We start from the raw sequence: 13252 nt of genomic DNA on the forward strand, positions 1-13252 counted from the left end.
CCACCTCCACGTGACATTTCAACTTAGGAACATAAGGGGGAAGAAATGAAAATTGTACTTACTCTTCAAAATCACAAGAGGAAGAGACATAGTTTTAAAATCAGCTTTAAATCAACAATGTAATTTTTATTGTTTGATCATCTTTAAACGTTGTTAAATATTTGCGTTTAGTAAAACGTTAGCGCTTTACTGTCTGAAAGAGAAATTATATCATATTTTCTTAAGTCTAGACTAATGTCAGCTGGCTATTTATTTATGTGACTATCATAAATTTTACAGCCTTTGGAAGAAACCAAGAGTCCAGTGTAGGATCTGTGCCACCTCTCTGTCCATCTCTCTTTGAAAGAGGTGAAAACCCAATAGAATTTTTCAGTAGGGCTTTTGGTGTGGGTTTCAACAGCAGGTAGTTAACATTCAGTAGTTAGCTGAGCTCCAGAGTCTTAAATCCTACATCTTAGTGCCATAATGAGTTACTACAACTTCTTCCACCCAAGGATCATCCTCCCTGGATAATTTGATGGGCTTTCATAGGAGAGGATAGATTAGAATGACTGAGGACATGAGTGGTCATAAAAAGTTGAAGTGATTTGCTGAAGATAACAATGAAGCAAGAAGGGAAAGACCCAGTAGCACATTCGTAAATATTATAGTTCTTGCCATTGTGGCTTTAGTTTCTAACTGAGAAAACACCCACTTCCGGCTATAATTTCTGGACTCAAGAATGACTCCTAACTGGAAGTAAGATTGATGGAACCAGGAACCAGAGAAGGATGTACTGGGAAGGCAGGTGCACAACTCCATACGTAGTAGGCGCAGTTTAATTGGCCAAGCTTTCTTTCACTTTTGGTGCTATGAAAGTATGAAGTATAATGAATGGGTGAAGAGAGGATAAATACATGGCTTAACACCCCACCCAGTAAAGCGTCTCTTCACCAACTCCTCCCAATTCACCACTGCCTGGGGCAAGCAAAGAATTCTAGTGTTGGCTGAGGGTGAAGGGGATGGACCCACCAGTAACAGTGGACAGTAACAATCACTGCTCCTGAGGCTGTAACCATGGACATTGGTAGTCTTAGCCCAGAGCATCTTTCCTGCCTTTCAATTGGCTGAAAAATAGATGTGTGAGCCGGCTTCTCCATTCACTAATGTAAGTTGTTCATGTTGGGCGGTTTGTGGAAGAAATTCTGTCACATGCTCACTGATGCACTTCCTGCCTATGACAATCTGAGGCATCATAATTAAAATTTGCCCACATTTCCTTCTCTGAGAATGGAAAGCCTATCTCATGTTCAGAAATGACCGGATGTTTCATCGCTGACATTTCAGAATCATCTTCATCTGAAGATGTCTATTAAATTCCAGAATCAAAAGAAAAAAGGGAGAACAACCAACTCATTATGTCTTTTCCTTTCGCCCAACCTTTTATCTGAGGGTGGTCTGTTTTCTGAAGATGTAGGGAGAAACAATTATTATTTGTTTGAAGGCTGTATCCAGGCTCTGAATTACAAAACACGGTTTATAACCTCGGAGGATAATGATCTGCCCACCTGTAGATTTGTCCCAACTTCCTTAGAGAAGACTGACAGGTAGGGGACTTTTCCAGAGTTTAGTTTGTCTTATGTTGCACCCCGTAATTCAAAGCTATTCAGAATATTTTCCTGAGTCAGGAGCCCTAAAATGAAAATGCCGCAACTGTCAGCGAGAACGGAGAGCAAGATCAATACAAATTGCCACCACTGGGGAGGTGTGGGGGACACTAATTTAGCACTCTGTGTCTGCAAAGGACTCCGCTTTCAGAGGACTTTCCAGTGCCGGTCTACTGTGCAATGTAGTATTTCGTGCCCCTCCCCCCAGGCAGGAGGGGAGGGAACCTTGTGGTTTTGTTTGTTGTGAAGTACATCCTAGCAAATCATATTAACACCAGGATCCAAAACCATAAGGCAGGGCTTAAGTCACCCTTCAAGACCAAGTTTCCCCCAGTCATTTATATTGTTTTCAGTCATTTCTTGGATAGGCGTTAAGTGTGGCAAAGTATAAAACTACTGAATGCCTGGATAATTTTTATTGCATCTGCAAGGCTGTGTTGAGGTATTCTGACTCTGCACAAGTCATGGTTTGTCCTGACTTATACAGATTTATACTGACTTCTTTATGGAAGACTGACAAGTGGGGGCCTTTTTAAAAGATTAATCTGTCTTATGTTGCACCCAGTAATTCAGAGTATCAACCCGAGGTCTCATTTATGCAGTCCCAACACTCTTATCTAAATTTCCTTTTCATTGTCAAGTGTACAATTAACATAAGGACCATTTTTCCTCCTCCACCCGCAAAGTAGTTCAAAATAACAAATAGCAGCAAGAAGTTTAAAAGCACGGATTGTTTCTCCTGCTTTCTCATATGTAGCTTTTCACATGAGCTGTTTATTGGTCATCAAATTACTTAAGGGTCAGGAATTCATTCTTTTCATAATGTTCTACAAAATAGACTCATTAACTTTGCTATTATTTCTAAATTGATACGCCCAGTCCATGAATATCTGACTGGTGAAAGGGCACACTGAGCTGACAGGATGCTCCAGTGTCATTGCTGAGGGCTTGCTGTATTTGGCCCGTCTCTTTCTCCTCTGCCAGCAAAGATGACCTATTTAGCCACCAATACTCAGACACCTTTCATTTTTGGTAGAGTTCTGGTGAGGAGGATCCTCTAGCCGAACCAAGATTACCTACCAAGAATTCTGCATATAAGAGCGATTCCAGACTTCCAGCAATTGACCAAACATCAGTCAAGCAGAAACACAAAAGTACCATGACTCCAAAGAAATCAGAGAAAGCGGGCCCCAGCAAACCCTCTCCAGGTGAGTGGCGGGTTTATTGAAATTCACAAAATCTAAGATCCTGGCATCAGAGATAATGACAACAATCAAATGGGGTGGGGGGATCCCTTGATGACACCTAGTGTTTCCAAGTGGCTAATTCAGGTTTTGGAGGGTTCGATGATGGTACACAAGTGATAAAATGCATTGCAGAGTAGAACCTCAGGTCAAGGAGGTGTGAATTATGCAGAGCAACTGTCTCCACTGCCCACATTTTCTGCCCAGTCACTGGCTTTGTGTGGCCCCAGCCTAGAATGGCTGCTTTTTCATCTTCTTCACCCTTCTGGGGGGATAAAGGCATTTGGCCCCAGGTATCAAGTTTTATGACTCCATCCAGAGCATGAAGAGAAGCTTTCAAAAGCATCTGAATTGCATAATTTACAGCCGAGAAAGAGAGTAATAAAGTCTCCCAATTCTGGGGTTGTCCTCTCCGGGGAAAAAACGGGGCTTGATAAATCCTCCCCTTTGTGCAATTTGGTAAATAATTCACTCTTTAGCTGCCTTTGAAGGGAAGACCAGTCCTCTGCTTGAGGCAGGAGCAATTTAATAGTGTCCAGAAAGGGGATAAATTCAACTGAAAGTTTAGAGTCCCTCGGGCTCATCCGCATTAAAGCCAACATCTGTGGGACAAACTTGATTCCTCTGGGAACTGACGTCGTCGGAGTTGGGGTAACTAGGCAGAAAGGTCTGCCTTCTGCTTGCAGTGTAATGGAAATGATCCAAATTAACTGCCGAAGAATTCGTAAATAGCGTGCAATTCATTTAAATCCCAATCACAATGACTCGCTCATCCTAAATAGCTCCTGTCTGCAACCACCCGTCCAGTTAAGTCTTGACGCATTTTTAGACAAGGGCAGCTCTCACTCAGATTAGCCACCCACGCTTTATAGCTTTAATGAAGTTAAAAAAAATTTTTTTTTGACTTCTGAATTGATGTCATTTCAGGCAAAGCCCCAACTCTTCTTCCTTATTTAATCAAGGGAAAGTATCACCATGGTTAATAACGTCTCATTTTGAAGACTTTCAGCAGGAATTAGGTTTTTAATTCAGTTGTTTAAGAATGAAATAGGGCAGATAAGATCACTCCCCAAATATTTCAAAATACGTGTTGTACTGTATCAAACTGAGGATGTTTTTAATAGGAAAAAAAATGAATTTAAGCTTAAATAATGCAACCCCAGTCACTCGATATAATTTTTAGCCTTTTTGCCAAAACTGGGTAGCCATTCGCATGGTGTGCTTTGCCCTCTGCAGAGGTAGATCATTCAAATGGACAGTTGAGGCCCACTCCGTGATTTTAGTTTGTCTGATTAATATAACTGTCTTCCCAACTGAGCAGATTCCATATGGAACTTCCAACACTGACAGAAAGGGAGAATTAACTTACTTTACATTCTATAAAACATCAAATTCAAAGAATGACTAGACTAAAGCACTAAGGTTTAGGCAAGAGAGCCACGTTGGCAGGAAGATACTTATTTCACCACATGAGGGATGTTCCCTGTGGTAAAAGCTTTTAAAAGCCACCAGCTTCAAAAAATAATAAAACAAATCTTAAAACACCAGCTTTCTCATCATATTCTAGCCCTAGACCCTGTCCACGCCCCACGCAGCCGTGAGCTGGACTGTGGCCCAGCTGTCCAGCCGGTGTAACAGTCCTGGTGACGGATGTCAGTTACGACACAAGCCAAATCAGTCCTACAGCAAATTGGGTTGATCATGTTAGCTAAAAGCCAAGCCTCAGTGTGTTACGATCCATTCGTTTTGCACGTGTAGTCTCACCCTCAGAGTTCCTTAATTAGCACAGCGAACTGTGAGCCCAGAGACACGGCAAGAATTTAAGCTGACTCTATCCAGGCAAAGTCGAGTCCAGTGGTGGTGACAATTGAGAAAATTCAGATAAATACCCAGCTATCATAGAAAAAGAGGATTTGGGACCTGAATTATCTGGACACATTGATTCGGTTCACCAAATAAATTCATAGGTTCCTGCTTTTCTTTACCTCTGCAGGGAAATAGTTTCCTAATAGTTTTGGGCCATCCCAAAGTTAGCAGAGTCACCAAAACTTCTTCCCATGTCAGACCTGAGTTCTGTGCAAAACCAAAGCATCAGAACAGTGAGATCCCTTTGCAACATCCATCTAATAGGCTAACCTTCCATACTGTGTTGTGCCAGACTTTTCCCAAATAAAATAAGACAGCTGAGGGATATGGCTTGACTTACATTCAAATCTATACAATGATAATCCATTATAATCCTTATATGTGAACTATCACCTGGAACCCCTAAAACGGCTATTTACAATAGAGAAACCCCCAGTGCCCTCTAATGATAGACATAACTGAGAAGGCATCAGATTTGCATTGTACTTCACACTCTATTAGAATGAATTCACACATTTTAAATTAATTCATATATTCCATGGAGCTGTATCTAGAGCTGGCTTGTGATTGTCCTTGTTGCCTCTCTTTGTGCAGCACTTTTGGGCAAGTGCTTTAGAGTCAAAATGCTTGGATCAGCATCTGGGCCCCGTTTCTCATTTGCTGTGTCCCTTTGTGCAAGGAACTTCTCTGTGCCTCAGTTTCCTCATCTGTAAAACGGCGAAGCCGGGGGGGTGAGGCGCAGAACAGGTGTCCCTCTCTGGGATGGCTGGGGGGTTTCAATCATAAAATGTACGCTCAGCCCAACACCACAGCACTCGATACACGATAGCCTTATGGTATCTTGCACACGAGAGCTGCATTCAGTAGGAAGAATGGACTAGAAATATTGCCTCCCTGCCACCACCACCAGTCTTTTTTCCTTTACCAAGAAAAATCAGACTTGTGTTTTTAAACTCCTAACACAAATGCAGGTACATTTTTTACTACACCCTGAATTTCCAAAGCGAAACACCAAATGGAAAAAGATGAATAATCAGAAAGCATTCACCACCAAGCCAGAGAGTTGCTTTCCCTCCAAAAAGACATGGAAAATTCAGGCAGTGAGTCAGGACCCAGCTGGGTCTGATGTGCAGTTGATTCAGAAATCCTACTTCATGACCAAGGTGAACACTGATGTGGGGGGAGAAACAGGCCTAGCAGAGTTACATACTCATCTTTCATAAGCAGAGGGAGGCTTGGGGATTACGCTTTACTGAAGACCCAGTCTGTACCCAGGATCTGAGTCCTGTCGACCTGTACGAACCAGTGGGAAGCCCAGCAGACAGCAGGCCTGGTGAGTGCAGGGAGCTATAGTGGCCGCTGACTCCTGGACGCCTGCCTGGTCCCCAAACCCCTCCCAGCCCCTTCCTGACTTGGAGAGACGCCACCTCTCCTTTCCAGGACATGTAGAGGCATCCAAAGGCCATTGTGCTGTGGGGTTCTGGCACCTGGAGCCCTAAAGCACTCTCAACCCCAGTGCCAGGCTCCTGGGATGTGAGTGTGCCCTGTCCTGCCCTTTCCTCTCACCCAGAGCCCGGGCAGAGTCCCCCGAGTTACGTGCCAGGAAAACGGATCTGGATGGAGTCCGGTGAGCCAGCTTCCAAAATCTTGCCCTTTAAAACAAAGCCAAATGTTCTGAAATTATCCTCGCTTATTACTGAGTTCAGTGTTCATCATTACCAGACTCAAATTTGTAGGAGCAGCGAAACCTCTTCCGCCTAATAGTGGCTTTATTGTGAAGATGTAAAACTAAGAAAAAGCAGTACATTCAGGTTTTAAAAGATTCACATCTAAAACAACCGTGCTCTCTTTGGGACCGGGAAATATTTATTTGAAGAGCAGCCAGGACAAGAAATTTGAGGGCAAATCCCAAATCTTCATAACTTACCTTGCAAATAAATTCTGTTGAAGATTTTCTCTGCAAGGCCAAGAGTAGTGGTTTCCAGGCAAGTCCACTGGCATCCAACAACTTTCCAAGCTACCTGCCCAAGTTAGAAAACAACCAACATAAGTGGATGCTCCCATATTTATAAAGAGAATCAGTTCTCAGTCCATTCATGGTGATGCTGCTAAGACAGAGGTGTCACAGAGGCCGAAATTTGAGGTTCTGGCTCCAATCCTGGTCTACCGCTTACTAGCCCTATCAATGTAAATTAGCAACTTCTCCAAACCCAGCTTCCTCTTGAGTAAAATGGAGTTATTACCAACCTCACAGGTAGACAGGAGGACTAAAATTCTGGGTATAGACAAGGCTTTAGGTAAAGGTTAACCCCAGTCCTCCCTCCCTCTGTTGCCTGCTCCCAACACCATATGCTGCCCCCAAGTTAGCATCTTTATAAGAGAATAGCTCAACCAAAGGAATTTTAGTTTGAGATGTGAGAGGCTAAAACCTGATTATAAAATGTTTAACTCTTTGATTATCAATTAAGTCATCAATTTATCCAGTACCTATGGGATGTCAGCAATACATTCAGCTGCCCCCACTGTATCAGAGTGTATGGTGCAGGGGGCGTGGGTTTTCCCATCCATCACCCATTCATTCAGCACTTTGATATTAGGTGCTGGGGGTACAAAAATAAAACCCTCCAGGGGCTCACAGCCTAGTGGGAGGGCAGGACACCAACAAACCCTGACCACGGTAAGTTCTAAGAATTTGTGGGGAGGGCCAAGTCAGGTGAAATCCTGAAGGACAGGGGATGTAGCCAGGGGAGGAAGTTCAGAAAGATGTGCCCAGCGGGACGCTCTGAGTGTGCAAAGGCATAGAGGAGACAGCGAGGCAGAGGGGGAAGAGAGAGAGGACAGACAGACCGACACCAAGGAACTACATCAAGGAACTACAAAGAGTCTAGGGCCTTATGCCTCAAGGTGTTCCCAGACTAGGAGCAGAGGCATCACCTGAGAGCCTGTTAGGAATGCAAGAACTTCAGGTCCCAGCCCAGCCTTACGGAATCAGTACCTGCATTTAACAAGATCTCTGCGAGATCTGTATGTACATTTGAGTTTCAGAAGCTCTGGTTTAGGGTCAGACTACAAATTAGGCAGTGTGGAGCATGAAGTTGACACCCTACAGGTAAGCAAGGACCACGCCCCCAAGGGCCTTGAATGTCACGCTAGAGGCAATGAAGCATCAGATCTAAGTAGGGGAGCAATGCCAGCAGACTGGCAATGTTAACAGCTGACTGTGTCAAGGAAGGGAGGCTGTCTGGGGGAGCAAGGACTGCCAGACAGAGGCCAGGAGACCAAACAAGCTGTAGCTGCAGTGGACCCAGAGAGAAGTGAGAGGGCTTGGACCTGGAGCAAACGCAGAGGCGAGTGGAGAAGAGGGCCTGGGCTAGAGGGATGTTTAAGGAAGTAAACCTGACTTGGTGACTGTTGGGATGGGAATGATGAAAAGGGAGGAATCAAAAAGAACCTGGAGTTCTGGCCCAGAAAACGAGGCCAATGGTGGTTGCCTTTGCCAAGGCTGAGAAAGCAAGAAGAGGGTGGCTCCTGTTCCATGGGTGTTGTCTTTGAGAAATAGCCAGGACAGCCAAGAGATGCTGGAAGCACCTGGGTATCCAGGTCTGCTGCTCAGCAGAGGACTTCCGGCTGCCAGGAGGAAGCCAACGGCCTCCAGTGAGTAAGTGGCTGAACCTACAAGAGTGTCTCCCGTGTGACAGCGGATGGAGTTAGAAGAGGGGGAAGTGAAAATAGTTAAAGAAAGACAGGAGAGAACAACTACAGAGACGTGATCCAAGAAGTGGGAACCACTCCAGGAGCCAAGGGAGGCATCTGGAAATGCAGGAGTGGGTAACAGTGTCCGCTGCTGTAGAGGATTCCAGTTTTAGGCCTGATACCCCGCCTCCATCAGTAATGGTTTTCAGCCGGATGGTTATAACGATGGCATCTTAGCACTGGAACCAAGTTCAGCTCCAGAATTTCCCAAGCTTCTCTGATAATAAGAATCACCAGGGAGGGGGGAGGGTATAGCTCAAAGTGGTAGAGCGCATCAGCACGCACAAGGTCCTGGGTTCAATCCCCAGTGCCTCCTCTTAAAAAATAAATAAATAAACCTAATTACCTACCCCCTAAAAAAGATTTAAAAAAAAAATCACCAGGGAGGTACTTAATTGAAATTCCTGTACCTGGTTCCCATTCATGACCCAGAGCATCAGAATTTCCAATGAAGGGGTCCGCAAAGATGTTTGTAAACAAGCCCTACAGGTGATTCTCATCAGAGGTCCAGGCAACTGTCTCACCGCCTTGCTCCTCCAACTTTATGGGAAGCACCTGGGGACCTCGAGAAACTGCAGGTTCTGATTCAATAGGTTGGGGTGAGCCAAGATTCTGCATTTCTAAGAAGCTGGCAGGTAACACCCATGCTGCCGGTCTCAGGCCTACTCTTGGAGGAGCAGGGCTAGAGAAAACACCTGTCTCATTCTGCAGACGAGGAAACAGGTTGGGAGGAGGTAAGCCGCTGATCCAAGGTGACCCAGCTTGGATAGTGGCAGAGCTGAGAGAGCTGTCGTGCATGAGGGGGTCTCTCTGGATCGTGACTCCAGCAAGGTTGGCAGATTGAGTGCGAGGTTAGCAAACAAATCATTAACTTCACTTGGACATTTCCCCCTCCCGTCCACCTGCTTCTCCCCACTTGCTCTCTCTCCCTTCCCACGAGCCCACCAGGGTCTCTCTGCTTCTTTCTCTTTTCCCAAGCTTCCCCGGCTGCAGCAGAAAGGCCAGGCTAGGGCATGACCACAGCCTCCCACCAGGGGCAGCTGGAAGACCTGGGGAGAGAGCCTTACCTAAGTGAGAGCCTGCGGGCCTCCATATGTTGCTGCCAGAACAGCTAATGAGACTGGCTGTGGGAGAGGAGAAGGGACCCAGAGCTTCCACGTGGGAACTTAGTGGGAAAGAACTTCCTGCATCTGTCAGGGACACTGGAGCCGACTGGCTGGAAAGGGGTGTGATGGTGATGCCGTTCTGCCTGATTAACTCCTCAGTGACTGTGAGATCCCTGCTGGGTGCCTGCTGTGCCACCTGGAGATGCCACCCCCACCCCACTCCCTCCACCGAAGAACGATTTTTGCGTCTTGATTCATGCACAGACGTTTTAATGTCCTTCCCCACCGTGAGTGCTGCCTCCTGACTGCTCTTTTTCTTTTGTGCAGGTGACAGCAGCGAGCACCCCCTGTTCTGTGTTGAATATTCCCCTTACTGCTCCGTCTTTGCTTTCTCCCCCGTCTTGCAGCCCAATACCAATTGCTGCTGCCTCCTCCTGCCACTAGTGCCCCCCGCCCCACCAGCGGCCCAGGACTCTTCCCCCTACCTCCCTCCGGTTTCCTTTCCCTCCTTCCTGAGCCCCACCGCATCCTCCCCAGGCCCCATGCCCGAGTCCCCCGCAGCCCTGTGCTACTTCCCCATCTCCTGCCCCAGCCCGGCCGAGACCCCTGTGCTGTGCCTGCCCGGCCCCAGGAGGCCCAGTAAAATTTACCTCGTGTGGTAAGACGCCCTCGGCAAGGCACATGGCATGGTGGAGTTGGGGGCCAGGGTGGGGTGAACTTCAAGCTCCCAGGAGTCAGGTGGATGGGAGGGCTGTGGGGGGGCCAGAGGGCAGTGCCATGAACCACGGCAGGAGGTGTGTGAGGGGGAGCAGAAGACCAGACAGCTGCTGCCACTTCCTTCAGCCTCCTCCTAGCACAGGAGGAGCGAGCCACCAATAAAATCCCATCAGCTCTGGAGACTCATTTGATTTCTTCACTCCTGTGTCTGCCACAGTCTGGATCATTAACTACCAGAAACTGAACCGGCTCTTGTGTGTCAGATCAGACCCTCAGCTCTGGGAATGGGCACGCCGAGCCGCCCCAAGAGGGTGGCCCCAGGGGTAGGCCTTTGGGAAAGCACACGCTGCCTCTGAAAGCCCGTTCAGAACCACACCGAGGAGGGACAAATGAAAAGGCCCTGTCGCTGTTTACATTTTCTCTCCTGACTACTTATTAGGCCCTACACTTCCCCAAATCAAAAACCCCACCTCCCGGGTCCCCAAATAAAGCTATTTATGGTCCATAATTAAGCTTTAATTAAGCTCTCCTCTGGGTACGTGAGACAACACACATCTCCCACGCTCTCAGACGGGCAGACACCGCCTGTTATTTGTGACTGTACAGAAAGCTGCCACTTACACCAAGGCAACATCAGCTCTCGTGATTAAGCTGCCATTCTCGCCACTATCTGAAGGGAGCAATAAGTTTTTTTTTTCCCAAAGGGCATCTCTTAGGCAGAAACTTGGCATCTCGTAGGATCTGGGCAGCGAAGTCAAGATGGCATGGGGGAGGGGTAAAGGTTCAGGATATGGACATTTCTCTTCACCTTTCTTTTTGACTTTGTTTATCCAGCAGTGTGTCTGTATATGTGGCAGGTGATCAGGTGAGGTGAGGAAATTTATGATCATCAGGTGCAGGGAATTAACGTGGACCGTTCAGTGGTCTCGCTTTTTAGTCATCAGGGTCGTGTAGAAATATAAGATTTCTACCTTTTTCCCTTTCCTAGTCAAATTAAGAACTATTCAGTCAACAGTCAGTGTCCCTGCACTGTCAAGAGATCTGAGGCGGACACCTATTATGTCAACAGCTGTTTGGCTTCTTTGTTCCTAGAGGCATCGCTTTGCCCAGATACTAGAAAGATATGGGCTTCATGTTGCCCAAAGCCAGCCACAGTCTTCCCAAAATTTGCCGACCAACTTTTTAGGATGCTAAGTTGCCTGGCAATGAAACTCCTGAACACAACCTCATCCCGTTCTCTGTGAGGCAAAGGGTGTGTCCTGCTACCTGGAGAGGAAGTTATAGCTCACCTTTCAGTGTAAATATAACTTGGTCTTCCTGCAAGTTAATATACGTGACACAGCCATCTTAGAAAGGCTTCAGAAGTCTGAGGTTTGGTTCGCTTTGGGTGCAGCTATGGTGATTAGGAACTGGAATTCACGTACATACAACGTGTGCAGCTCTGGTCACCTCATTTGTGACTGCAACTGCAGATAGAGAAGAATATTTTGCAAGAGTTGGCTTTCCATAGAATTCAAAGAGTATCACAGGGAAGGAGTCAGTGATGCAGCCGAATTCGATTATAATCTTTAGGCTAAAATGTCTTACTCACCTTTGTGAGCCCTCAGATTATTACATAGCAAAGGCACAGGAGTATTTGCTGAACAAATTATAATTAAAAAAGAGTTGCTATTTACCTTTTGGATTCTATAAAAGGATTAAGGGAGAGAGTCAGCAAGAATTTCAAAGGAATAAAGGCTGCTGAATAAGTTAGTCTCAATCTATAAAGCCTACATAACAATAAATTTCTGGTCAAATTCAGTTATCTCAGGGGAGTGACTTCAGATTTCCAATTATTATTCGTAGTATTTTCACGGTTTATGGTAGAAGCAGCAGCTACCATTTTTAGCAGCTGATAAGCACCAGACACTGAGTTAGGCCATTAACATACATCATTGCTAAACTTTACAATAACTGAACAAGATAAGAATATTCCCATTTTACAGATATAGATACTGAGATTCAAATTGCCCAAAGTCAGAGGATTCTGCCCGCTCTCTCAGCAGTGTTTTCTTCATTGCCAGGCTTGGTAAAACAATCTCCAGTTTTTCAGCTTTATTACTTTAGTTTGCTGAGAACTCAGTTAGAGGAGTTATGGAAATCATTTTGGAAATTATTTAAGAGATCTGATGCTTTGAAGAAAGTACTTTTTTGAACAAGAAAACAAAATAACCTTATCTTAAGTCATCCTGGGTGTTCAGCACAAGAAAAAAAAATGGTTCTACTTTTGGAATTCCCATGGTTTCAGCCAAATGCATCTTCTCAAGCCCTGCAAATCCTCCTAGGCGATTATTTGTCCTGCAGGGGAGTTTGAGGCCACACAGAGGCTAAGACAGGGTCCTCATCCCTCAGGAGCTTACAGTTCAGTTGAAGAGAAGAGACACACACCTTAGGCAATTTTGGAATACTGTGAAAGTTCTGGCCAGAGTCAGAGCAGATGCAGTGGACATAAAAGTGGAAAGAGACCTCCAGGGCCCTGCTGGCTGGCACAGGCTAGTACAGGCCAGGGAAGAAAGGTCCTCTGGGAGGGAGGACCACTCCCCCTGAGGGAGTAGGGGTGTGGATGGGGTGGAGGTGTGGTGGGTTGCAGACTGCTGCCTGGAGTGTGAAGGAAATTTGAATGTTCTGCTGGGAATCAAAGTAAAATCCTTGCAACAAGAACCTTTGGGCCAGATCTTGAGTACGCACTGGACTTGGCCTGTGCCCCAGGCCTGTCCCTTACCTGGTCCTTCCTCTGCTCCTCCTCGGTAAATAGTAATCCTGCCGCTGCCTCCCCTTCATCAGGTGCCAGGCAGGAGGCAGCCGTTGATTTCTGAAAGCTGGAGCGGGATGAAGCCTCAGTGATGGGGAGAAGCCTCTTTACTGGAGGAATGCAGCTCTT

The 13252-nt window shown here is 46.1% G+C and overlaps 1 protein-coding gene across 3 annotated transcripts in view; it reads left to right on the top strand.

Annotated features, from left to right (window-relative positions):
• The window catches only part of MARCHF10 (membrane associated ring-CH-type finger 10), an 88531-nt gene that overhangs the window by 43728 nt on the left and 31551 nt on the right, over positions 1-13252 (top strand). For all 3 annotated transcript variants that reach the window (XM_032457152.1, XM_006177436.3, XM_014552995.2), the window contains exon 4: positions 2683-2854. In XM_032457152.1, coding sequence (XP_032313043.1) covers positions 2683-2854 — 172 coding nt within the window. The remainder of the gene's footprint in view (positions 1-2682; positions 2855-13252) is intronic.

The sequence above is a fragment of the Camelus ferus genome, chromosome 16 (genome assembly GCF_009834535.1).
Source record: "Camelus ferus isolate YT-003-E chromosome 16, BCGSAC_Cfer_1.0, whole genome shotgun sequence".
Taxonomy (NCBI): domain Eukaryota; kingdom Metazoa; phylum Chordata; class Mammalia; order Artiodactyla; family Camelidae; genus Camelus; species Camelus ferus.